General features: G+C 55.4%; 1 protein-coding gene across 1 annotated transcript; it reads right to left on the bottom strand.

The window, feature by feature from the left end:
• Nucleotides 1-14815: 14815 nt before the first annotated feature.
• CBX6 (chromobox 6) lies at nucleotides 14816-24488 on the bottom strand. Its single transcript, XM_069581636.1, has 5 exons — nucleotides 23466-24488; nucleotides 23243-23286; nucleotides 23019-23084; nucleotides 22809-22875; nucleotides 14816-18422 (listed from the first exon to the last, which is right to left on the bottom strand). The coding sequence occupies exons 1-5, from the start codon at nucleotides 23532-23534 to the stop codon at nucleotides 17424-17426; spliced, it is 1245 nt and encodes a 414-aa protein (XP_069437737.1). The 5' UTR covers nucleotides 23535-24488; the 3' UTR covers nucleotides 14816-17423.
• Nucleotides 24489-25314: the final 826 nt, after the last annotated feature.

Raw genomic sequence — 25314 nt, forward strand, 5'->3', positions numbered from 1 at the left:
AGAAAGAAGAATTGGGCAGGTTGAACCTCAGACCTCCATGCAGATCTGACAAAGCCTTGGCCATCTTAACAGGGTATTCTGGAGCCAATGGGCTTCCCCAGTGGCTCAACAGTAAAAGAATCCACCTGCCAGTGCAGGAGACAATGGTTCGATCCCTGGGTTGGGATGATCCCCTGGAGGATGAAATGGCAACTCACTCCAGCATTCTTGCCTGGAGAATCCCATGGACAGAGGAGCCTGGCAGGCTACAGTCTGCAGGGTCACAGGAGTCAGACACGACCGAGCACGCATGCACTCTGGGGCCAACAGTGCCCATCAGGGAAGTTTGGCATTGGGCAGAAATGCCCATTCCCCAGTAACTTTTTCATGCCCAGTCATTAATTGAGTACTTCCCCAGAAGAGGGTGGCTTTGGCTCAAAAGCTAGGGTGATGTCCACACAGAAACCTGCCTGGGGACGTTTACAGCAGCTCTGTTCATGATTGCCAAGACTCGGAGGCACCCAAGACGCCCTTCAGTAAGTGAATGAATAACTAAACAGATATATCCAGACGATGGAATATTATTCAGCAATAAAAAGACAGGAGCTGTCAAATCATGAGAAAACAAGGAGGTACCCTAAATGCATATTACTAAGTGAGAGAAGGCAGTCTGACAAGGCGGCACACTGTATGACTCCACCATATGACGTTTTGGAAGAGGCAAAACTATGGAGATGGTGAAAAGATCAGGGGTTGCCAGGAGTTATGGGGGAGGGGAGGATGAATAGGAGGAGCACAGAGGATTTTTAGGGCAGTGAAACTGCTCTCTATGATACTGTAATGGTATCATTTATCGAAACCCACAGAATGTACACCACCAAGAGGGAACCCTAATGTAGACTATGGACACTGGGTGTAATGATGTAGAATCAGTCATAAAAATCAGTTCATCGGTCATTAAAAATGTCCCACTCTGGTGTAGGATGTGGATAATGGGGGAGGCTCTGCATACGTAGGGGTGGGAGGGGACATGGGAAACCTCTATACCGTCTGCTCAGTATACTGTGAACTGAAAACGGCTGTAACCAACCAACCAACAAAAGCTGCACCTACAGGTACCCTCCAAGGCTGCCACATCCCACCCCTTGCTCCATAAACATTCATTTCTCCATACACAGCCCGGGAGCAGCCCCTCTGAGGTCCCCTGAGCCCCTCTTCCTGAGGGTACGTTTAGAAGTAGGGGTTGGTAGGATGAACCACAGTCCCCACCACAGCTGGTCTCAGGGCCCCAAGAGGAATTCACGGCCTCCTACCGCTGCCACCCAGTCTAAATTGCCTCTGCCTTCTGTTAACACCTCTTGCTGAGCAAACGGCGGTGAGGAGGGGCTGGAGAAGATTCTTTCCTCCCCCAGCCTAGTAAAGTCCATGCACAACATATCTGCAGGCGGGGAGGGAGGAGGCAGGATTGTGCAAGGAGAGCTTCAGACTATAAGAAAGTCATTTCTAAAAGAACAGGGGAGTGGGCGCTAGTCAGGCAACTGGTTTCTGTTACAGGCCTGTGGCAGAACCAGCTTTGAAATCAGGGCTTAAGGTGATCTGATTCACCCAGGTTCAGCACTGAAGGTCCCATGTCCCAGGAAATCTCTCGGTCCTGGGCAGATCCAGCTGGCTGGCCAACCGAACTGTCCCTAAACTACGCTCCCTCAGTGCTGGTACCTAATGGACACCGAATACATACGACTCTTTCTCTTCCAGCCTTCCTCAGGGCTTCCCTTCACTACAGCCTCTCCCCCTTTACCTGTCTATCAAAAGACTGTGAACTCCTTGAAGGCAGGAACCAGCTATGTCATCCTCATCTCGGGGTCTCCAGGGCCAGCCCCTGTGGATACTCAAACTCCCAGTGACTGGAGACAAGGTCACCGGGGCTGTGCTTGTGAACCAAAGAATTCCTTTCCCCAGAGGGTGGAGAGGTGGGGACTGGGGTCAAAGAGAGCTGCCTGCACCCATTCCGGACATCCCTATCCCAAGGGGCTGGTCTCCACCCACGGATGGGCTGTCCCTGGACAGAGCTGCCTCAGTCTCCTCATCTATAAAATGGGGCTGTGGTACCTACCTCATAGGATTATAATGAGAATTAGAAGACCAGATGAAAGGTTGCATGTGAAACCTCCCACAAACTCGGAGGTAGGGATCAGTTCTTACCACGCTGCTTTGTATTCCCACGGCACTCAGTATGCCTGGCACTCAGTAGATGCCCGATACCTGCTGCATGCATGCTCAGTTGCACCTGACTCTTTGCAACCCCATGGATTGTAGCCCACTAGGTTCCTCTGTCCACGGGATTTCCCAGGCAAGAATACTGGAGCAGGTTGCCATTTCCTTTTCCAGGGGATCTCCCCGAATCAAAGATCGAACCCACATCTCTTGTCTTGGCAGGTGGATTCTTTACCACTGAGCCACCTGGGAAGCCCCTCCAATACATGCTACCCTCTTCCTTATTTATTCCTAGCATATATTAGATGCTCAGTAAATGTTAATTTCCCTTTTCACTTCTTTTCCTTGACTCCCCAGGAGCCTACAGTACCTTCCTCCAAAGTTGCTCTGTCCTCTCTTCGTTCCCCTCTCACCCTCTTTCTGAGCAGCGTTGGGGAATCCTTCAGACTGAGGTTCATGTATGTGTTCCATCAACACACCCCAGTCTGGGATCTTCCAGGGGGAAGCAGGGCTCAGGTAGGGCCCGAAAAGCTTAGGTCTGAGCATCAGATGTTGGGATGAGGAGCCAGACCAGAGAGGAGGGGCAGCAGCCAGGGAAGAGGGAGCTTTCCTCTCTGGGGAAGCCCAGAGATTTCCATCCAGGGTGTTTACTTCCTTGGAAGTGGGAAAAGGAGCCAACCCACCTCTCAGGCTCAAGCAGGAAGCGAGGACATCTGTTCTCAGCTTGGGAGGAGCTGAGAATCAAGGAGGAAACGGGTGTCCTCCTTGTGGGGGGCCTGGGAGTTGGCTGGAGCGTATGAGCTTGAGTCCAGGTCCAGCCAAGAAGGACCAGAAGGAGTAGCTGCCTAATAAGGCTGTGTCCTCTGAGGACGTAAGGGCCGGGGCTCTCAACATTTCATCAGCATCCCAAATACCCCCAGTTCCTCCTGCCCTGCACTTTTTACTCTGCCTGACCCTCACCGGTGGCAACCTAGGAGCTCCATACTGTAACTGTCCCCATTTAACAATAAGAAGGTTGAAATCAGAGGGATTTGTTTGTTTCCCCAGGTCCCCTAGTCAGTGGGTGTCCATCTGGGAGCTGGACCATGTCGCATGTTGACCATGTTGCATGTTCTCACTGGGCCAATCAACCCCACCCAGTGAGGAAGCAGTATGTCCTGGGAGCTTCCTTCTGCCCTTGGCTTAGTCCTATCCCCTTCTACCCTCTTCTCCAGGCAGTTCCCAGGCAGAGCCCAGAAGCCCACCTAAATCCGCAGCGCCCCTCCTGCCCTCACCAGCGGCCCCAGCACCGGTTTTCATTGCATTCGCCTGTGACTTGCGTTCCCCAGTTCAAGAACTTCTTGAGGTCTGGTACCACGTCTGCTTCGTATCTAGGTCACTGGCTCCCTGCCTGTGTTCAGGGTGTATTTCCATCCAAGCATGATGGAACCTCAGGGCTGGTGGCTGTTACTCCAGCTCCTCTAGAAAAGGCTGTTTTCCATTTTTTTTGGTGGCACCGCATGACATGTGGGTGGGATCTTAGTTTCCCCGACCAGGGATCAAACCCTCACTCTCTGCACTGAAGTGTCAAATCTTAACCACTGGACTGTCAGCGCAGTCCCAAAAGGGCACTTTTCTGATGATCCCTGACTCTGTAGATATAGCACATGGAGGCAGGAAAGCTGAGTTTTAGGGAACATTCTTTCCTTAGTCTGTAAAATGGGTAGCAGCAGTCCTGTGCTGCCTGCAGAGATGGTGAAAGACAAAAGGCCTGCTGCTGAAGGAGGGGCCGGGCCAGGTGGACACTGCAGGGCCAGACAGAGGTGTGTGATGGGGCTCAAGACCAAGGGGGTGTGTACCTGGGACCTCACCTGGATGGCTGTTCAGTTGTATCCAGCGAGGAGCCAAGGGTACCTGGCAGCTACTCCTCAAATGCCATCTGTTTCCTGATCTAGTCCAGGGTACCCAAGGTGATTCCCTAGGGGAAGAGGGGACAGGTTGGGGAGACTCCCAGAGGCTGGAAGAAGGCAGAAGGCTTGAGACCAGGGTAGAGTGGGCAGTCCTGCTTGCTCGACCCTTCCCTGCTCCTGCCTGCCTGCAGAGCCTGCTAGCTCTCTTCCAGCCCACCGTGGGATGGGTCCAGGCTTGGATCTCTCTCCTCACTGAAGTTTGTCAGCCACCAGCACTAGCTGCAGCCACAAACAAACTGTACCCACACATGGTTTTATTTTTCAGATGCTGAGAAATGGGCAGAAAAGGGACGTTGCCAAGATTGCACAGCAAGGAGGAAGCATTTGAGAATAGTGTTGATCTCTTAACACTGGGATCCTTCTTACAGTGTTCCTAAGGCCTTTATAAATAATCATTAAAAGCATCACGAAGCCTCGGTGGAACAGGCGTCCAGCTATCACGATCCCCCTGTTGCAGACAGTGATACTGAGCACAGACAGGTTAGGCAACTTATTTCAGATCACACAGCTGCCAAGTCAAGGAGCTAGGATCCTAACTCAGACATCCAACCTCATGATCACTAGGATAGACTGTCTCCCTGGATGAGCGGGGAAACCCTGGTAGACGGGGATGGGGTCAGGGTATGGTAGGATTGTATTGGCATTGTTCAGACGTGAAGTTGTCTGACTCGTTTGCTCCCCCCATGGACTGTAGTCCACCAGGCTCTTCTGTCCATGGAATTTCCCAGGCAAGAATACTGGAGTGGGTGGCCATTTCCTTCTCCAGAGGATCTTCCCAGTCCAGGGATTGAACCCACATCTCCTGCATTGGCAGGCATATTCTTTACTGCTGAGCCATCTGGGAAGCCCAGGGTAGGAACAGGAGAAGAAAGTAAAAGGGCCTGTTAGGAGGCTGAGGCAGTGAAGGGACACACAGAATGAGCTGTGCTTGGAGGGAAACAGGCAGAAAGAATTTTACTCTCAGTGGCTGCCCTGTTAACCTGTTTTGTTGACCCAAACTTCCCTACCTCTGGATGAGGTCTTGGGCTTATCTCATAGCCTGTTCAGTTACTCCGGGGCTTTACCCTACTTTTAGATATTGAAACGGTTGGGTCTAATGGCAAAGCTCTAAGCTCTATCCAAAGCTTCTCTTCTCCCCCAGCTCAAGTCTGCCTTAAACTCAAAGACCTATATAATGGGAAAGGAGGCAAGGTGGGATTCTGCTCTAAGACCCCAGTTTGGTCTGCTTTCCCCTTGCCCTTTCTCCCACTAGCTGCCTCTGGTTTCTCCAGGGTAGGAGATTGAGGCAGGGAGGAGAGAAAGGTAACGGGGTAAGTCTGCCTTGTCTGGTTTGGATGTTCTCAGGAGATCAGTGTTTTCAGGTGAGTCAGATGAGCGCCTGGGAGCTGGTGCTTTTTTATTAGGGTCACTTTTGTGGGTACTTCAAAGATCCCTCCATCACTAGGACTGTCACAACTGCAGTTCCTACCTGGGCACAGCATTCCCTGGCTTGCACAACCCCTCTTCAGCATTTATCATCGAGGTCCACCCAGCCAACATGAAGTCTTCTGATAAGATCATGTATCACTTCCTCGTTTCTCCCCACCCCTAATCATCCTGAGGTTAGATCCTATTCCAATGACCTCAAACCAGCCACCTTCTGCAAAGTTCCAAGCATGGACCCCAGGAGATATGCTTGCATCCTGGCCCCCAAGTGCTGGGGGTGCAGACCGTCCCCAAAGCAGTTCAGTCTCTGCCTGCCTTGCAGAAACAGGGGACTCAACCAGACTCTCACCTTTGTCCCCAGTCACCCACCTCCCAAACCCAGTGGACACCTGCTACTGTGCTCTCCCACTCTCTGAAGCCCCTCACCTGGCTTAAGTTGGTGAGTGATATCAACTGTCTCTAAAGACACCTCCCTTTCCCAACTGTCTCTAAACCCCACTTCCACGTGGCTTCGTAGCCCTGCAGCCTGGGCGAGCTGAGGGACCAAGAGCGTTTCTGCCCAGCTCTGTTGCAAGTCTACACTCTAGAATGGGCGTTCTTGGTATCCATCATCCTCACCTTTGGGGTCTGGACTGAACTGAGCAGCAGAGCTGAGGAGGAAGGGAGGGATCAGAATGGTTTTTTCCATTCAGGGGTCAATTAGTCACGATGCTGAGGACTAGCTGGGAAGGGATGAGTCAAAGAGGAGGTGCAGGGTTCAGGCCCCCATCAAGGAGGCTGGTGAGTCAGGCAGACTGTAGGGGGGCTGCCAATTTGCAGTCTGGAATTTGGTTTTGAACCTGGAATCTGAGGGCCTCATAGGAGGTAGAGCAGGGTAGTTAAGAGCACAGACTTTGAAGCTGGGGCTTCAGGATTTGAAGTCCAGCTTTGCAAGTTTGTACCATTTGGAGCAAGTGACTCAACCTCTCTTTCCAGCTGCCTTGGCTACACTGTGGGAGGGTTCAGACTGGACTGAAACCCGAGTGTGCAGCTCAGAGCCTGGCCCCTGGAGCCCTCAGCAGAGTTCCCTGCAGTACCAGGCGGAAGGGAGGATTACTCTCACCCCCCGTTTTATAGATGGGGAGATAGAGGCACAGAAGAGATAAGCAATGTGCCCAGGGTCCCACTCAGACAGGCAGTTCAGCCCCAGTGACTGAGCTCTCGCCAGGCTACGCAGGGAGGATGCTGGCCTGGTGGGTAAGTATGACTGCATGGGCTCACACCCCAGCTCTACCACGTAGGAATTTTTGAGCAAGTTACTTTGCCTTTCTGAGTCCTCAGTTCCTCCCTCCTCTGTGTGTTGTTCGCCTTGTGCTCTCTGGAAGCTGAGGACTTCATGAGTCAGTCCTTGAAAAGTCCACTCTGTACTCGTTAGTTACCCTTAGAGTCATTCTGAGTTGGAAAAGATAATGAGAGGAAGTGCTCCCCTCCACTTTACAGAAGAGGTTACAGGGGCTCAGAGAGGGTGAGTGACCAGCCTGAGATCACACAGCTGGCAAAGCTCAGACTCCTCCAGTGTTCTTCCACCACCGACAAGCTGTTCCATGGGAGGAAGGCATCAAGAATTGGTGAACGGAAGGCTGAAACGCCGGGACGGGAAGTCAGAGGAGTGGTCAATCCTGGCCAGACAGGTCAGGAAGATCTGTGTCCCTTCTTACCCACGTGGTGCTTGAACAAATGCTTTTCACACTCATTCCATTCAGTCCTCCCAAGGAACCGTGCCAAGCAAGGAGTCCTGGCCTGTTTTACTGCTGAGGAGCATGGAGGCCTCGAGAGGGGAGCGACCTGGCCACCTGAACCTGGACAAGGGTCTCTTTACAGTGCCTGAGTTGTCAAAGGCAGGCAGGCAGATGAGCACGGGAGGGAGTCAGGGATGGTGAGAATAGCAAGCCTCCGTTAGGACGCCACTGCGTGGAAACTGAGCTGTGAGCACACGCACGGACGGCCCGGGGAGCCAGTGAGATGACGATCACTGTAATGAATCCCTGTGGGGGACAGAGGCCATGTGTGCCTCTTCCAAATTATGTCCTATTTCGTTGCTCACAGATGGGAGTATCCAAGCCTTCACAGAGAACCCCTGGGGACCTCCAAATCCACCCCAAAAGAGCATGGGGCTTGTTGGCAGTGGGGCTCATCTTTATGACACAGCACCAAGGACCCCTGCCACCTCTGTCCCATTCCTAGCAGCCCACCCTGGTCTGCAAGAATGTTTCCCAGACCCTCTGGCTCATAAAGGCTGATGGCTGTCTTTTAAATGCAGGCTCCTGTCTTTGTCACCCACTGAGCCCATTTTTTGGAAAAGACAGAGAGGACTTTTGTCTTTGGCTCTAATGATCACATCCAGTCTAGAGATCAGAGGGGGACGTGTTCCCACATCCAGCTTCAACTCAGACTGGCTGAGACCCTCCTCTGTGCCTGCCATCTGACCAACACTTTCACATCCATCCTAGAATCTCACTGTTCTAAAGAGACTTCAGAAGTTTGGGGAGGGAGAAAAGTGCGCAGGAATGAGAGATCTGGGCTACTGTCTACATACATGAGGTTTTGCCTTTAATTAACAGTTAAGTTTTTGCTATTGATTTTTAAATTAAACATGATCTGTGCATCAATGTCTTGAAATTTACTGGGACTGGCTTCATGTCCTGCTACAGGATATTCACAATCATTTTTGGAAAACTTCGGTGTGTGCTTGAAAATAACACATCAGATGCAGGATTCTATATGTGCTGTTTGTTGTTCCGCGGTTTGTGGCTTGCTTCCTTGTATGTTTTGTAATTTGGAATTGAGAACTCGTGTTAGCAAGGCTTTTATCTGTGAGTAGCCCACGTGGCCTTTACTGTGGGAATGTCTCTCCAGAGAGGCTTGCCTTTGCTATTGCCACCTGCTCTGTGGGTGTAAACCACCCTGTGTTTGCTTTTTATATTAATTTCCAGACCTAGAAGTTCTGGGACTGTGTGGGCAAGGCAAATTCAAACCTCAAATTTTGTGTGAGGGAACGCCTAGAGTTAGAATTTCTCAAGAGAGACTCGATTTTTATTTTTCCAACAGAGCCAAAAATGAGCCAACTTCTTTGACAACTTCTTCTGCTTTTTTGCAAAAGGATTATTTCTTTTCCGTTTGCTCTTTCACTGAGGATATGGGTCCAGCTTCATTCAGGTGTCTTAGTTCCAAAACTCTCTCGGCAGGGGCCCAAGGCCTTGTCTCCCATCCCAACATAGATGTCAAATCCAAGCTCCTCAGTTGCCAAGATCAGCAAAGGTCAACAAACTTTCCACCCTTGTCCCCAAGCCCCCCACAGACCCCCCCCCCCGAAGGACTGGCAGCTGCTTGTCACCACGATTTTGGCTTCCTCTTTGTTTGCTTTTAGTCCCTGGGGATTTCTTTACTCCCTTGGAAGCTCAGTGGTGTGTTTAAAACAATGTTCTAGTTTCTTTAGTGTCTCCAGTTCTGTGCAGCAGTTGGCTTTTAAAAAAGCTTCCATCCATCATACCCAAGCTCTGGCTTCCATTCTTCTGCTTCTGAGTGACCCTGGGAAGTCCCTTGCTCCACCTCCTCACCTATCTGATGGGGTTCATCATCCCCCAGCCACCTACTTTATAACCTCACTCAGATGAAAGGCATAAAGTTGGCAGGCAGGGGCTGTATATCCCAATGGCTTCAGCAGCTACGCACCTAAGTCCCCAGTGGTCCTTCCAGAATGTCTGGTGATCAGTCATCTCAGAGCTGAGGGGCACCTGGGGGCAAAGGCTCTTCAGCAAAGGGACCGATTTCTCCAGCAGCACCTGGGAGGTAGTTGTGCATGCTCAGTCCCTAAGTTGTGTCCAACTCTTTTCAACATTATGGACTATAGTCCACTGCTCTTGTGTCCATGAGAATTCCCAGGCAAGAATACTGGAGTGAATTGTCGTTTCCTCCTCCAGATCTTCCCCAATCTTCATCACGAATTGAAGCTGCATCTCCTGCATTGCAGGCAGATTTTTAACCTGCTGGAGCCACTGGGAAAGGCTGAGAAGGAACTCACTCCACGTCTCAAACCTCTGGGTGAAAATTCCTCCTGGCTCCTCTGCCTGATTCACATCCAAGGTGTCCCAAACTACACTCACATCCCTCCCAGGCTGACTCCTTCGCCGGCCTCCCAGCCTGTGATGACAACACCCACTCCGTGACCTGCACCAGATACCCAGGAGGTATTTCAGAGGGTCCCTCTCACAACACTCGAAAGTGAAGTCGTGTCCGACTCTTTGGGACCCCATGGACTGTTGCCTACCAGGCTCCTCTGTCCATGGGATCTTCCAGACAAGAGTACTGGAGTGGGTTGCTATTTCCTTCTCCAGGGGATCTTCCCAATCCAGGGGTTGAACCCGGGTCGCCCACATAGTAGGCAGATGCTTTACTGTCTGAGCCACCAGGGAAGTCCACACTCAAAGCCAATCTCCAACTCCTCAATATTCTAAATCTCTGTGCCCACTTCCTGACACCCCCCTCCCACCGCCTGGGCCACGTCCAGGCCTCATTAGGGCTCACGCAGTGATTTCAAGTCCTGGCCTCTGTCCCTCCTCTGACTCTCAAAGGCTCAGAGCGCATGGATGCCCAGAGGCCGGACTCCCCGCTCACTTCTGCTCCCTTCTGGGCTCTGCCCTATGGGTGAGCTGTCCCTGCTTGGCCTCTCCCAGCGGAGACCTTTTGACGTGTGAGCCCTCAGAGGACAGCGGCCTGAACAAAGAGGGTGCAGACAGGCTTGGGCTCCGGCTTGGGGGGTGCTCAGCATTTAGATGCTGCCACTCTGACCCCCCTTCACCTCAGGTACAGCGTAACAAGGACAGAAAAAGCGGCACACTTTCAGCTTCTATGAGACGACAGTGAATCGGCAAAGCTGTCACTCACTGCATCTCAACCCCTCCGCCTTACCTGGCTCCTGAGCTGCACCCCACGGCTGACCTTCACTCCTGGTGACGCCTAGGAATAGCGTGGGGTGACGGGAGGGGGCTGGTTGGGCACCGCCCGGTGGACGAGGCACCAGCTTGGCGGGATGCCAGGGTGCTGACTCACCTCAGGCAGGGCACGCTGGACTCCCTGAGCCCAGCTGTGTGGTCTTGCCCAAGCTTTGGCACAAACCCTCCCATCCTCCTTAAGAAGCTGCTGAGGTCACACTCATTTATCCGCAGCTAACAGGTGGACTGGGCTGCTGAGAGAAGGCCCCCAGGACTCGTGACAAGGGGCAGTCGAGATGCTAAGCCCTGAACATGATGCTTGCAAAGAGATGCTCGCCCCTCACGAGGGCAGCCCCCATGGTCTCAACCCCAGAAACGGGTGGGGGTGGGGAAGCCCCCCTCCACTGCGCCACCTGGGGGCCAAGGAATTTCTTCCATCTTTGGCCCTCCTCTGTGACGCTGGCTCATCACCCTGGGCACTGGGGAGGGTGGGCAGGGTGCAAGAGGGTAAGGGAGAGAGCTCACAGAGGCCTGACAGGCAGCTGGTGTGCTGACTACTCAGGTTATTGCTGTTTAAGTACCGAATGGGGGTTTTTGGAGGACAGAACCCTGAACTGGGCGAGATGACAAAGTGGGAGCGGGTCCCGGAGGAGGCTAGCCCTGACTCGACCCAGGGTCCCATCTCCCCCCACCTCCCCACCCCCCTGCCCAACTTCCATTTCTAGACCATTCTCAGACAGAAACACACTCCTGTTGGACCTCGGCCAGCTGGACGAGTGGCACTGGGGCCCCATGTCGACCACTCAGCCACTCTCAAGCCTCGCTGACGGTGCAAACAAGGGAGGAGGACCGAGCTTGGTGACAGTTAGAGGAAAAGGCGTCAGGCATGGACTCGGGATGAAGACCCAGCCCACCTTGAGGGACAGGAGGGCCAAGACCTCAGGCCAGGGCAGGGATGGGGGCTCAGGCAGGGCGCACTCCCTGGGTAGTGTGTGTGTGTGGCAGAAGAACACACTTGGACACAACCCGGGGTAGAGTGTGTGTGTCTCGGGGGAACACTTGTGTGTGTTAGGGGGCACGTGTGTGTGTCAGGGGGTACACGTGTGTGTGTGGCCGGGGGGGGTGGGGGACACTTGGGACACAATCCCAAGGGCAGTGGGCTTCCTGAAGACTCTCAGCAGGGCTGTCAGCCCCTTGAGGTGAGGTGCCAGGAGGGCACAGCAGATCACGGAGGTTTTGTCAGAGGAGCCGGGGTCAGGACAGGTGGGGTAGGGGTTCAGGGTGGGGACACCTTGGAGAGGCCAGCCTTGGGGCTTACACAATAAGGGGGTAGGGGCAGTGGGGAAGGGGAGGGCTGGAAGGCCACACCTGTTTCAGGCCTGACAAATGAGTGGCTGTGGATGGACGGAGGTGCTGCTCACAGCAGACCTGTGAGGGCTCCAGTGTCTGCAGGGGGTTGATGCTTTCGGACCCCTGTGGGCGTCCGACACGGTCCTCAGTCCACTCTTCTCATTAGAGAAGGTGCAAACACCCAGGAAACAGGTTTCTCTGAACTGAAGCAGCTTCTTGTTAACACGGGTTGTTACCGGCAAGGGAAGTACATGAGTGTGGGCAAGCTCTGGGAGATGGTGAAGGACAGGGAAGCCTGGCGTGCTGCAGTCCATGGGGTCACAGACTCGGGTACAACTTAGTGACTGAACCACCACCACCGCTGGCAAGGGTATAGCCCGTGCCCCCTACCCTAGCCTGCTCCCTCCCGGGCTCTGTGGTGACCCGCTGGCTAGGGATCCAGCCCCCAGGGGATGCCCTCTCTGCAGGTGCTGAGGACCTGGGGACTGGGCAGTGGTGAGACCCTCCCCCTCCCCACATGCCCGCAGACCGGGTAGTCTCCAGGTTCCAAGATGTGGCACACACACCGCGTTACCTGTGCAGGGGGGACTCCCTTCAAGTTTAGCTTACTTACAGGGTGGAGGCAGGGCAGGAGAGGGGGAGCTTGGAAATGGGCTGGAGCACTGGCCCACCACTGCTGAGGGCCAGGGCCCCCCTCCTTGCTGCAATGGGGGAGGCACGGCCTGAGCTTTCTCGATTACAGTCCCAGCCAGAAGAAATGAGACAGACCAGGGGCTAGAGCTTAGCTTCGGAATGTGACAATTTATTTGGGGGGGGCCAAAGAGGCTTTCCGCGCCCCCTTCCTGGCATTGATACGATACTGAAGAGCAGCAGAACGAAACATACAAGACGGAAGTAGCACAGACCCCCTCCCCCGGCCCAGAAACAACCGACTCCAGAACCGAACCGGAACCCACAGCCAGCACAAGGCGCTTCTCCACCCGCGGCCCCTGGGAGAGGGGCAGGCGGCCTGGAGACCCAGCCCCACGCTGGAGTGGCGCCCCCTTCCCCGCGTCTCCCGTCTCCCGCTCACCCTACTAGTTTCCTGTCTTGAACCACTGGAGGCAAAGTTTAGCCAGCTGGGAGCTGGATGGTTGAACCACAGACAAAGGCAACAACACTTCATTTTTAAAATGAGAGAAAAGAGATAGCACCCCTCCCCAAATATAGAGCTATATATGTATATTTTATATATATAGATTCATTCGTGCACAATTCATTAAATGAGCTTTTCAAAAATTAAAAAAAAATTATAAGATACATTTCTTTAGGCTTTTGCATTTTTAAATTAAAACCAACAAGAAGTCTCCATCTCTACTCCACCCAATAGCAAGGGGAGGACCCAGAACCCTTGGTTCCTTCTACTGTGGCCTCTTGCAAGGGGTCCCTCATTAGACCACCAGCCCCCCTTTGCCTAGCTGAAGCTCTGCATACAACAGGCACTCACCCACTGCTGGAGTGGGGTGCCGACTCCTTCAAGGTGGGATGGGGTGACCCCACAGGCCTGGGAGATGGGTCCCTCAGTCTCCAGCCAGCCTGCCCCCCCGATCTTGGTGTCTTGGCAACTATCAATAAGACAGGGCCAGGATGGGGGACACCCTCCCTCTCTCCTGGAGTGGTAGCCCCTAATTCTGGGCTTTCTCAATCTGAGAGGAGATGCAGACAGAAAAAAAAAAAAACCACCTTTAAACACTTTCCTTTTTTTTTCAAAAGTGATTCCTTAAACCATACAAGCCCCCAAGAGGCTGCCTTGGGCTAGTGCATGGGAGCCTGAAAGCGGAACTGACCAGGTGGGTCCCACTGTCCGGCATGGGCCAAGTGCAAAAAAAAAAAAAAAAAAAAACAGAAAAGAAAAATCCCAAAACACAAAACCAACAACCACCAACAAAACCCCTAAAGACACAAAAGGCAGTGCGTCCACTTGGGTCCACCCAGAGGCTAGAAAGGCTGGTGGTGGCCCAGCTCCCCGAGCCAACAGCTTCCTCCTTTGGGCTGACCTCTCACCCAGGACTGCCTGGCTCAGGGGAAGCCCCTGGCTTTGTGGTAGCTCCAAGGCCCTGGTCCCCACCTTTCAAAGGTTGTCCCCGAAAGGCCAGAGCAGCTGGGCTCTTCATTCCAATGAAGCAGCTTTGCCTCTCAGAGGCCCAGTTTCCTGGCCTTGGAAGTAGGGTGACCCCTCCCATTCTGCCTGCCTCACTGGGCTCTGCTGGAGCCCATTTTGATCCTGACCCCTTTGCAGGGTGAGAATGAAAAGCAGCTGGGGGAGAGTAGTGGCCCCAGTGCCAGCAACCTCCACCACCACCTAATCCTCAGCAGCTGCCTGGACACCAACAGGTGAAAAGGCCATGCTTTAGGAAAAGGCCAGGCTGCTCAATACACCCATTTCACAGACAGGTAAACTGAGTATCTGGGAGGGGATTGAGACAGAGACGGGTTCCAAGTTCCTACCTCAAACCAGACACCAGACCTCATCTGTTTCCTATGACATGGGGGTGACAAGAAGGTGGCATTAAGGGGAGATGACCCCAACCAATATTGAACAAGGAAGAAGACCGGGTCTTAAGGGGTCTCTCACATACAAAAAATAAAGCCAACCAAACTGCAACTTCTGCTTGGTAATTAGGCAAACGGAAAAGCAGCAGCAGGGGAGGGAGGGCCCACGGGAGGCTGGTCTGTGCAAGTGTGGTAGGGGCTGCTGGGCCCGGCTCAGAGACACCCTGGGAGAGAGGTAAGGAGGGCTCCGCTTGCTCTTGACCTGGTGCCCACTTGGGCCCCCAGGGGAGCTGCCCGCCTGGGAGACAGCCATGCGCATGCGTGCCTCTGCTGGGGCAGGGCTGCACAGCTGGGGGTCAAGGGCAGCGACTCGCCTATGGAAAGAGATGACAGGGTGGGCACACCCTCTCCCTAGGGTTACCCCCAACCCACCAGGATCACCACCGAAGGCTCTCCCAGAGTCCATAGCTCCTGTCTTCCTGACACCCGCAGCAACCCCCACCTGGCCAGGGAAGCTTGGGGGTGTCAGGGTCACTGGGGCAATGGGGAGGGAGATGCCCCCATGGGGTGGCGGTGGAGGAACCAGATGGACCAACAGGCTGGCAAAGGAATGAAGAGGGGCAAGGAACCCAACTGTACCCACTCACCAGCCTTCCTGGAGAGTCACCAGCGCTGGGTCCCGGCAACAAAGGAACTCCTGCTGACATCTGCCTCCCCCAATCTCAGCTCTACCTGCTTGGCCCCTGCAGCTTCTGGCAAGTTCCTTTGGGAACAGGGGTCATCCTTCTGTCTGAGCTGGGACAGAAGTGGAACCTGGGCCGAGCACAGGAGGGAGGGATTGCCTTGCCTCGGGCCAAGGAAGAGGGGCTGTCGCTGTGCCCGGGGTGGGGGCGCCCTCCCAGCTGGGCCCAGGCCTCTGCCCACGTTCCTGACATTGCCGCCTCAGCTGTGCAATCGCTGCGTTACTAGCTTTTCTTTAAATATCTTTCTCCCCACCCTCCCCAACCCCATAGGAATCCCACAATATTTTTTTCTATTTCTTTTCCCCCCTCTTTTTTTTTTCTTTTTTTTCTGTTTTTTGCAAAACTAATTCTTTCACTTTCCTGTCATAAAATCACCTCTGAAAACACAACTTCTTTACAAAAAAGGTCACGAATGACACGGACTCTCAGGAAAACACATTTCTATGGTCTCTGGAAACCCCTGTAACTGGCACCCAGGTGGACACGCACCTGGGGTGGGGGGGTCTGTGGGTGGGGGGAATCCCCTCTAAGGACAGAGGAGAAATACCAGCCCTTATTTGGGGCGAAGCCAATTGGCACTTGGACGGCCACGGAGCCAACAGAAGGGCAGGGTGGGGAGGGTCAGGAGCTCCAGACACCCAAACCCTCTGGCCACCCTCGTTCTGTCAGTGTTTTGGGGAGGGTCAGGGGACCCTGCCACAATCTCTGGCAGGGAGAGTCGGAAGACAGAGTCCTCCCCATGCTTAGGACCAAGGCGTTTGTTACCCACCCGGAATTCCCTTTCTTCGTCCTCCTTCTGACATCACGGGTTCTAAGCTGACACACCAGGAAGCCACCTCGAGCCACCAGTAAGGACTCCCACTCGTGCCAGACAGCCCAAGCAGTGCCCCAGGGCTGGCCAGCGGGGTTGCGTTCCCTGTGCCCCAGACCCCGGGTCCTGCACACGCCCGCCCTCCTGAAGGACACTGGGCCCCCTGGTCTATCCCCTGCTTTGGCCAGTCTGGCCCCCCAGCACCCGGCCTAAAACCGGGGTTTTGGTCTCTGCCACTGGCATGGACAACTTATGCTCCCAGGCCGCAGCAGCAAACGAAGCTGCCTAGAGCAGTGGAGGCTGCCTGCTGCTTGGAGAAGGCTGGGCTGTGACAAAGCCTGGGCGATCACAAGCAAGAGAGAAGGGGCGGAGAGGGGAGAAGCCGGAGACCCTAAGAACGGTGTCCAGGCTTCCTCCTCCCCGCCAACAGCCAGCTTGGGACGGGGGTCTGTCTCCCCTCGGCCTCAGTCCCCATCATGCCAGGGCCGACCACCCCAAAGAGAAGGGCGGGGGCCGGGCGCCCCGCCCCTGCACACGCGCACCGGGAAGCTCGGCCTCCGCAGCAAACTCCTCGGACCTGGATCAGGTCCCAGGCCCGGCTGATGGCCAGGGAGGGTCCGGGGCCCCACGCAGATACGGATACACGCGGAAGCGCCTGGGGCGGCAGGCGCATGCGCAGCCGATAGTCCGCGCCGCAGGTTCTTGTAGCACCTTTGGTTGAAACTGAGGGACCTTTAGATGCCGGGAGGCCATGGCAGGCGAGGTGCGTGCCAGCCCCTCCCACCTTCAAGAGAGAAATTAGGAAAGAGATGGGTGGGCGGGGCCCACAGGGGCCCGCTTGGGTGGTCCAAACGTGAGCCCAGCTCCTGCAGCCCTCGCAGGGGAGGGGGGAAGGGGAGGAGCGGGCCACGGCCGCCTTCACCTCCACCTCCGTCCTGGCTTCCCCATCCCTGCCCCTCCTTCCCGGGTTATCGGGAGGAAGGAAAGGGACGGTGCCCATGCTGGGATGGGGGTCCCCTAAGGAGCCCCGCAGCTGCCGGGGGTTAGCACCGAGAAATCAGATGCTGTGCGCGAGAGCTGGAAGCAAGCTAGGGAGAGACAGGGCGGGATGTGGGGAGGGCAGCTGAACCCCAGGTTCTAGAACTCCCCAGGAGCCACCCAGCAGGCCCCACTGTGCGTGGGCAAGGAAGGTGCCAAGAGATAAGAGGGAGGACTTCCCGGTGCCCTCGCCCCCACCCCAGCCCCACCCCGTTCCAGGCCTGTCCCTCCCACTGGGCTTCAGGGGGTCTCCAACTGCCCAGCCCCATCCCGGGGTCAACACCGAGCCTTTTGAAACAAGCAAAGCACAGGCGGGGTTGTCTGAGGGCGGGGAGTGCGGGGGGCGGGAGCAAGAGTAGGACTTCGGGCAGGAGGGTGCCCCCCAGCAACCCCTCCTTGGTGGAGCCGCCCCTTACTTGCTCGCCCCGCCGCTGCCACCCCCTGCTGCGGCGCCTGCTACTCCAGCAGCCACCTTCTCGAAATCCTCCGGGTTGCAGAATTCCTTGATAGTGACCGTGAGGAGGTTGCTGGTGACGTCGGTGACGACCACGTTGGAGCAGGGTGACATCTCAGGGCGCCAGTCCCCCGCCTCGGGCTCGGAGGCGGCGCCGGCCGGCTCAGGGACAGCGGGAAGGGCCTGGCTGGCAGCTGCAGGGACCTCGGGAGGCGCCCGCTTGCTGGCGGCCGCCGCCTCGGGCGGGAGGGACAGGTCAAGCACCTCGGGCTCCCGCCAGTCGGGGGCCGACGGGCTCGTGGTCTCCGGGAGCAGCTTGGGGGGCACGTCCTCCGGCTCGGAGGAGTGCGGGGCGGGCGAGGGGCAGCTGGAAGAGCTGGAGCTGCGGGCGTCGTAGGGGGCACTGGGGGGCGCCAGGAGCAGCCCCTGGCTGGGGGAGGCGGCGATGTCGGTCTTGCCGGCAGGCGGGGGCTGCAGAGGGCCGGGCGGGGGCTTGTTGTACAGCGCGAACGTGCCGAACTTCATGTGGCGGACCTGCGTACGCAGGATGCTCTCGCTGAACTTCTTGCTCTTGCCGATGACGCGGTTCCGAGACGGGACTTTGGGGCGGGCCAGAGCCCCAGTCCCCTGCCCGGCGCCACCGGCGCCCGGGCCCTTGTCGATCACCTTCAGGTTCAGGATAATGCGGTTCCGCTTTGGCTCCCGCGGCTTGACCTTGCGATTGATGATGCGCACCGTCTCAGAGAAGGGGGAGATGGGGGGGCGAAGGCCGGGGCTGCCCCCCTGGGGGTCTGGGCGGGGCAGGGGGCGGCGGGACATGCGGTGGCAGCGGCGGATGTCCTTCTTGAGCCGGTGCACCGCAGCGCTGGAATGCAGCTTGGGTGAGGAGGCGCTGGCGCTCGGCTTGACCGAGAAATGCACGTCGCTGATGCGGAGGGCCTCCGCCTGGGCCCGCGCCTGCGAGACAGAGGGCGGCAGGTGGCTGAGGGCTCGGGCTGCCCGCTGACCTCTGACATCCCCTGCCTCAGTCACCTACGAGTACTGGCTCAAGAAACTATCCTGAGCCTGAGCGATAAAAAGAAACAGGTTCAGACAGGTGATGCAAAGTGCAGAAGGCTGGCGAGCAAGGCAGACTCTCATCCAGGCCCAAACTGCAAGGCTTGACTTTCCCAAGTTCGGCTGTGGGCCAGAGGGACAGACTAGTCACTCGCTGTCCTTGCTGACACACAGAAGTGGAACTGCCAGGACGTTGCATGGAAAGAAGCCCCGGACCACTTCAGCCCTATTAAGATCCCGGCCCAGCCTGGCACTCCTCCATGGACTAATTCTTGGTGACCGAAAGCAAAGGGTGACCTCTCCCTGCTCCACCTTGTGCCCCAGCCCAATGGATCTATCCGTAGATGCCCTGAGCTCTTTCTCTGCCTCTGAACAAGCTGTACCTCCAGCTCAGTCTTGCCTCCTCAACTCTGGGGGAAGACCTCTGGCCCCTCCTCTTCGCTCCCAGCCCCTGGCACTTCCCCTCCTGGGTCTGATTCATCAGTCTGCCCAGGGTCTGGCTCCGGGCCTGGGTCTGAGCAAACTGGTGCCAATGGATTTCAAAGCCAGCATCTAAAACCTCCTTGGCATTGGTTTGGTGGGGATGGGCTAAGAGGTGGGATGGACCTCGCCACAGTCTATGCCAAGATGGCCTGGGGGCAGGATGGCTGGGCAGAAGTCTGTTTGGAGCAAGGGATATTTACTGTACCAGGCTCCTGAGCCCAGCTGCACACAGTCCCAGGTGTGAAATGTGTAAAGCCCCAGGACTCTGCAGCAGCTCACCTGCTACCTCAGGGAAGGTACGGGATGTGTGTGGCAGGGCCCTCAGAGACCCCAGGTCCAGGGCAAGAGACTCACAAAGTTAGGTAAGCCAACCTCCGGGGGCCAATCCTTCCCTCACTAAGAAAGTGCTAATGAGTCACCTGCCAGCTGCTTGGGCTACATCTGCGACTATACACAGCTTCTACATCCAGGGGGCAGCACTCCAAGGAAAAGACAGGTAACAGGCAATTAGGGTACAGGCTGATTCAACGCAAGGAAGAAAGTACAGGTTCCAGAGGAGCACAGATTAGGTCCCTGTCTTAGAGGATGAAGCATCAGTAGGAAAACAAACAAAAAACACCCTTGACTTTCCTGAGCTATGCCCCAAGCATCTGTGGAGGCCCAGGTGGCCTGCTGAAGGGGTACCGCTAAGACCAATGGTGGAGGCAGAGAGAGCCCAGGGACCTGAAAGCCATGGCTGGACAGAGGGTAGAGACGGATGACCAGTCTGGGTTCTGTAGAGACACCCTGGCTCCTGGTCGGGGAGACTGTTAGGCAGTGACTGTCTCCAGCCAAGAGAGCTGGGGTGGCTGAGAGGAAGGGCACATTCCCACGGGCCAGTCTCTGGGCTCCCCGAGAGTGTGATCTGTGGTTAGGGGTCTCTCCACCACCCATCCCCATGGTGCTGGATGCTTAACCAGAACCCCAGAGGTAGCCTGGTAGATAAGACTAGAGTGTATTTGACCACAAGCCCCAGAAGAGGTTATTTGGACTTAAATGCTGAGTAAGTGAGGATGTCATTCAGAACGTGGGAGAGGCACACGTCCTCCAAGTTCGGTCTCAAGTCTCCTGGGGTGGCTTAGTTAACAATCCCTCCCGCCACTAGGTGGCAGCATATGCGGGCCTGACCTCCCTGCGCCAGCGCTGCCAGCTCCTCCAGCTCAGAGCCAGTGGAGCCAGGGACTGGTTCCCTCGTACCCCTTCCCAGACAAAGGCAGGGGAAAGCCAGCCTTCCTTGGCATGGCAGTAAGGGCTTTTTGCAGCTTCATCCCCAAGGGAGCTTAGGGGATTCCCCACTCTTTCCAATACCCAGGGGGTTAGCCTTTATTCCCCCTGAACGCTGCTGGGGCTCCAGGACCTCTGTACTACGGTTCTGCCGGAGTCCAGCAGGGATGCATGGTCCCTGGGGACTGGTGAAGGGTGTAGGCAAGGCAAACGTCAAATCCAGGATTAAACTCCGGCTTGGTGGGACTCCTGGGACCATGAGATAGTATATGTTACCTGCTCAGCAAAACGTCTGGCACACAGCAATCACTAGAGAAATGCTAGACTTATCTATCCAAGCGGTGGTGCTTTCGAGAGTAACCTTTTTCTAATGTATGGCTTCCAACCTTTCTACAAAAAATTTTACTTTGTAATTTCTAAGTGTTTTTTCAAACGGGGTTAGTTTACGCTCCTCCTCCTCTCCCCTCCCCAGGTTGAGAATTCTTTGAAGGTGAGACCTGGGTCTGCCTGTGAATTAAAAATGGTAACCACACCCAATGCATTTATTGCACTCTGACTGGGTGACAGGCACAGCTCCCAGGGCTTGGCATGTACTACATCTAGATAACGTGGAAGATAAAGCCCTGGACTCTACCACTCCTTCTCTGTGATCACAAGCAAGTTATTTAACCTCTCTGGTCTCAAGTTTTTCTATGTATAAAATGGGGATTATGCAACCTACCTCATGGGCTCCTGTTCTCTTCAGAGTAGTTCCCCCGCAGAAAGTGAGTGCTACCTGAGTGTGATTTGTTTACTATACACACTGCCTCTTGGGTTCAGACCAAGCTGATCTCCATCACCCCTTGCAAATCTCTCTCTCATGCTGAGTATCTATTTCATCTCATCTCCAAATCAAGGTCCTCTCATCTGCCTCTCTGTCCCCTGCCCCACCAACTCTGCAGCCTTCATAGTTTCCAGCGTGTGTCCATCTTTTCTCCTTAACCTGGTGTGTACTCCCTGAGGGACAGGATTAAAAAAAGGAGACATGATAAAGCTAGGAAGCTGGGTGATGGGAGCTCAGGTAAAATCACCTCCCTTCCCTGGGCCTTGATTTTCTCATTTGCAAAAGAGGGATACCATTCCCTACTTCTTAGTGGGGTTTTGAGCAATCGAGAGGAGATAATCCATGTGGGGGCTCAACACTATGAGGCCCACAGCCAGAACTACAGCTATTTAAAAAAGAAAAGCGTTCTGAATCAATGCTCATGGCCATTACCCACTTCCCCGCTAGAGGGCACTCCAGCTGCACTGTGAGAGGCTGTCACACAGCCCACGGGCCTCCAGCCGCTCTGCCCCATCCCTCCGGAAAAGAAACATCAAGGGTTAAGATTGCTCCACGGATCTCCTAAGATGTGTGTAATTTAGAGACAAGGGTCACAGAAGGATGTAATTCTGGAAACCATTATTTCTTTCACTTCTGCTTTAAGTCCGAGGCAAACTTTATACACATGTACAGTCCTTTTGAGGGAAGTGGGGGGCTGGAGAGTCCACCAACTGGGCTTTGAGCCTTTCGGACAGATTGGAGATTCTGAGGCCCTGCCACTCTGCACAGCCTTTTTTTCTGCAGAGTCCGTCTGCCCTGCCCATGCCAACTGCCACAAAGTCACAGGGTGTCAGGGTGGGATGGGGCCTTGAGAAAACCTTAGCACTAGAGGGGAGACAGTGCTTGCCCATGGAGACTGCCTGCAGCCTTGCCTGCCACCTTGGGTCATCTCGACTTCCCTTTCCCAGACTCTGTTCTTCCTCATTAAAAAATAAATAAATAAACACCAAAAACCTCTAAGATGGCTTCCTCTGGAGCTAAGTCTCCCTCCCTTGCCAAGGCCAACGTGCCATGCTTTTACTCTCTCCCCCTCCATCCTCATTAGAACCTCCAGACACAGCCAGAAGTGGGGATAACTGAAAACCAGTAGCCCAGCCTGGGTGATAAAACTCAAAGTGAAGTGACTTAAGGTCAAATTTAAGTTCGATCCTCCTGTCGGAAGGGAAGGCATGCAGAATAAATCCTGAGAAGAGGCAAGCTGGAGACACGGAGGCAGCCTCCCACCCCAAAAGCCTCTCCCTGTTCCGCACCATGAGGGAGATCACGTTCACTCCTGCTCTGGACATGAATTCCAGGTAGAGCCCCACCAGCTCAAGGCTGGGGGAGAGCAGAGCTCTCAAGTGCAGAGGCCACCTCCCTGCCACCCCCGCAGGTGGACGGCCCCCACCTGCCTCATCCACCCTCTTCCTGCTGGCCTCCCCAGACCCTGGTTTTGTGAGCAAGGCTCATCCTCCCTCCGCGTCCCCATTCCCAGGCCCCTCTTGCTGAGAAGCTGGAGCTGGCCAGGGCCGCCTGCTAGGGGCTCGTCGGGGTCTCACAACCACCCCCTGCCCAGCAGGGGCCCCCTCTCGAAAGGCCCGCCCGCAAGGGCGGCCGCGGATCTGTCCCTCCCCTGCAGGCCCCGTGTTGCGCCCGGGCTAGGGGCCCGAGAGGGGGCTGTTGGGGCTGGGCCAGGTTACCTTCAGGAGGAAAGTTTTGGGTTTGGGTCCCCTCTTCTTGGGTCCATACAGCTCACGCTCCCGCTCCCTGCGGCAGAGAAACACCCGAGGTTAAAAATGAGCCCCTTCCCGGGCCCCACTCCGCGCTGCCTTCCCCGGCCCTCCCGCTTCCCCGCGCTGCGCCCCAGCCGAGCCTCGGCCCCGCCGCCCCTGCCAGCTTCCCAAACTCACTTCTGTTCGAAGGCTGCAATGAGCCGCGAGTCTAGGATGTTCTCTTCGGGCTCCCAAGTGCTGTACCTGCCGAGTTACACATGCACAAAATAAAAATAAAAACGAGAGAAGCAGAGGCACATGCGAGGGAGCAAATGTGCGCACCCCCCAAGGTAAAAAAAAAAAAAGGCCCCGATGTCCGCTGCTTCCCTTCCCCCCTCGCTCCTGGATCCCGTGACACTCACTTGATGGCCCACCCCTTCCATTTCACCAGGTACTCGATGCGTCCCTGAAAAAGAGAAGGAAAAAAAGGGGAGAGTGGGGGTGGGGAAGATGCGGGGAGGCGAGGAGGCGACGGCGCGGGGGTGGGCGAGAGAGCCCAGGTTAGCGGGACCGCTTCGCCTAGCTAGCCCACAGACTCGGGCCTCGGCTGCGGGGCGAAGCGTCCCGCCCTGGGAGGCGGCTCACCTTTCGGATCCGCCGTTTGATGATAGATTCGGCCGCGAAGACCCGCTCGCCCACTGCAGACAGCTCCATCTTGCTCAGCGGCACCCACAGCCCATAATACTCCCTGCTCCCGCGGCCGGTGCTGCACCGCTCGCGCACGCGCCGCAGCACTCAGGCTCGGCGGGCGGGCGCGCGGCAGGGCGCGCGCTCGCGTTCCAGCTGCGGGCCGTCACGTGACCCTCCGGGCTGGTGCGCCGTTGCCAGGACCTCCTCCTCCCCCGGGGCGGTTGCTAGGGAAAGTGAGCGCACGCGGGGCCGGGGCGCGCGCTGGCTCTTAAAGGGGCCTAGCCTGGCTCCGGGAGCCGCGGCCCCGAAGCCCGGGAAGGAGATGCTTGGCCTGCGGGAAGCCTGGTTGTGGACAGTGCAATCTTACAAACACTTTCTCATTCTCCCCTCCATCTTCCTGGCCCCCGACCGCTGACTACCTCTCCCTCTTAACCCTCCCCTTACGAGTCACTCCTGGGCCCTGGGCGGTGAAGGGGGGTGGAATTTCTACAGCCGCTGCTCAGCTTCCCAGCAGAAGTTTGCAAACAGTTAAATATGATACAGCAGAAATGCATTTGCTGTTGCCTTGCCAGGCCCTGCGGGAATTTCTTTAAAACACTGCTCCCCCCGCCCTTATCCATTATTTATGTATTCGTGGGAGTGTGGTTTTGTAACCAGTTCAGATGAATTAAAACAAAAACGCCACCGCAGGAAAGGGTGGGGGGAGACGGTGAATGGGGCCGAGGAAGGTCGGGGTGATCCCTTGGATTTGTTTTCGGCCGGGGTCTTGGGCGGGCACCTGCCTTCACCAGGAGGGAGGTCGGGTGAAGACGCAGCGAGCAAGATGTGGCGGTGGTTGGGGGTAGGGGGGCGGTCCAGGGAGGAGAGGCCGCGGGGTGACTACAGGCTTCCTACATACCAGATTGGGCCCGAAGCGGGTCATCCTTGGGTCACTCGGCAAAAGCCGCCCTCGCGGTCAGGTCTCTGTTTTCTGATTCCCAGGCCCCCTGGCCGCGTCATCCTTCTGCCGCCTACAGTTCCTCTAATGGTTCCGCCATTGCTAACGGGGAGACCACAGCCCAGCTTCCTATTTGGGGAGGGAGAGGGAGACTTCGGCTGTCCTGGAGAGGGCACAGAGTACCCCTGCCACACAAACCGCGCCATTTCATTTTATTTTGAGTTATTTAAACTTTATTTTTTAAAAAGAACACCAACAGCCTTGTTCTTGCAATTTTTTTTTAAGTAAGAAAAGAAACTGTCTATAATATCCATCCAACCGTTAACCTCTTCACGGATCTTCTTCGAGCCTCTGCCCTATGCCTAATAAACACACGTACCTATGCTCCTTTGTACGTTATATATATATATGTAGTAAATGGCAACCCACTCCAGTATTCTTGCCTGGAGAATCCCATGGACAGAGGAGCTTGGTAGGCTACAGTCCACGGGGTCACAAAGACTGAGGACTTCACTTTCACTTTCATAGATGTGTATTTAAATATTTTCTTTTCAGCAGAATGGGATTGCATTGTTCACACTAGCTGGAATCCACTTTTCTCCCTAAATGATATAAAGTGGACCGTTTTTGGTGTCACTGAGTACAAATTTCCCAGTCGTTTGTCTGTGTCGGAGAGACGGAGGTGGAGAGGGCTGGGGATGTGGTTCCGATCAGGGCTGTCTCTTGCTTTCATTATTGCTTTGTTGCAGAAGGAGATTTTTACATGTCCTGTGGTACAACCCCAATTCTTGTGGTTTCAAGTCAACCACGTCAAAATTTCTCTTTCTCATCCCTACCAGCCTGCTAATTTGTCCAGTTATTACCTTG

This window comes from Ovis canadensis, chromosome 3 (genome assembly GCF_042477335.2).
Source record: "Ovis canadensis isolate MfBH-ARS-UI-01 breed Bighorn chromosome 3, ARS-UI_OviCan_v2, whole genome shotgun sequence".
Taxonomy (NCBI): Eukaryota; Metazoa; Chordata; class Mammalia; order Artiodactyla; family Bovidae; genus Ovis; species Ovis canadensis.

Bases quoted from the DNA above. Each gene is read 5' to 3' on its own strand.
- CBX6 (XM_069581636.1), bottom strand. From the start codon at position 23,534: ATGGAGCTGTCTGCAGTGGGCGAGCGGGTCTTCGCGGCCGAATCTATC. The intron at 23,085-23,242 runs GTGAGTGTCACG...GTAACTCGGCAG, and splicing joins TGGAAGGGGTGGGCCATCAA to GTACAGCACTTGGGAGCCCG. The intron at 22,876-23,018 runs GTGAGTTTGGGA...TCTCTGCCGCAG, and splicing joins ATTGCAGCCTTCGAACAGAA to GGAGCGGGAGCGTGAGCTGT.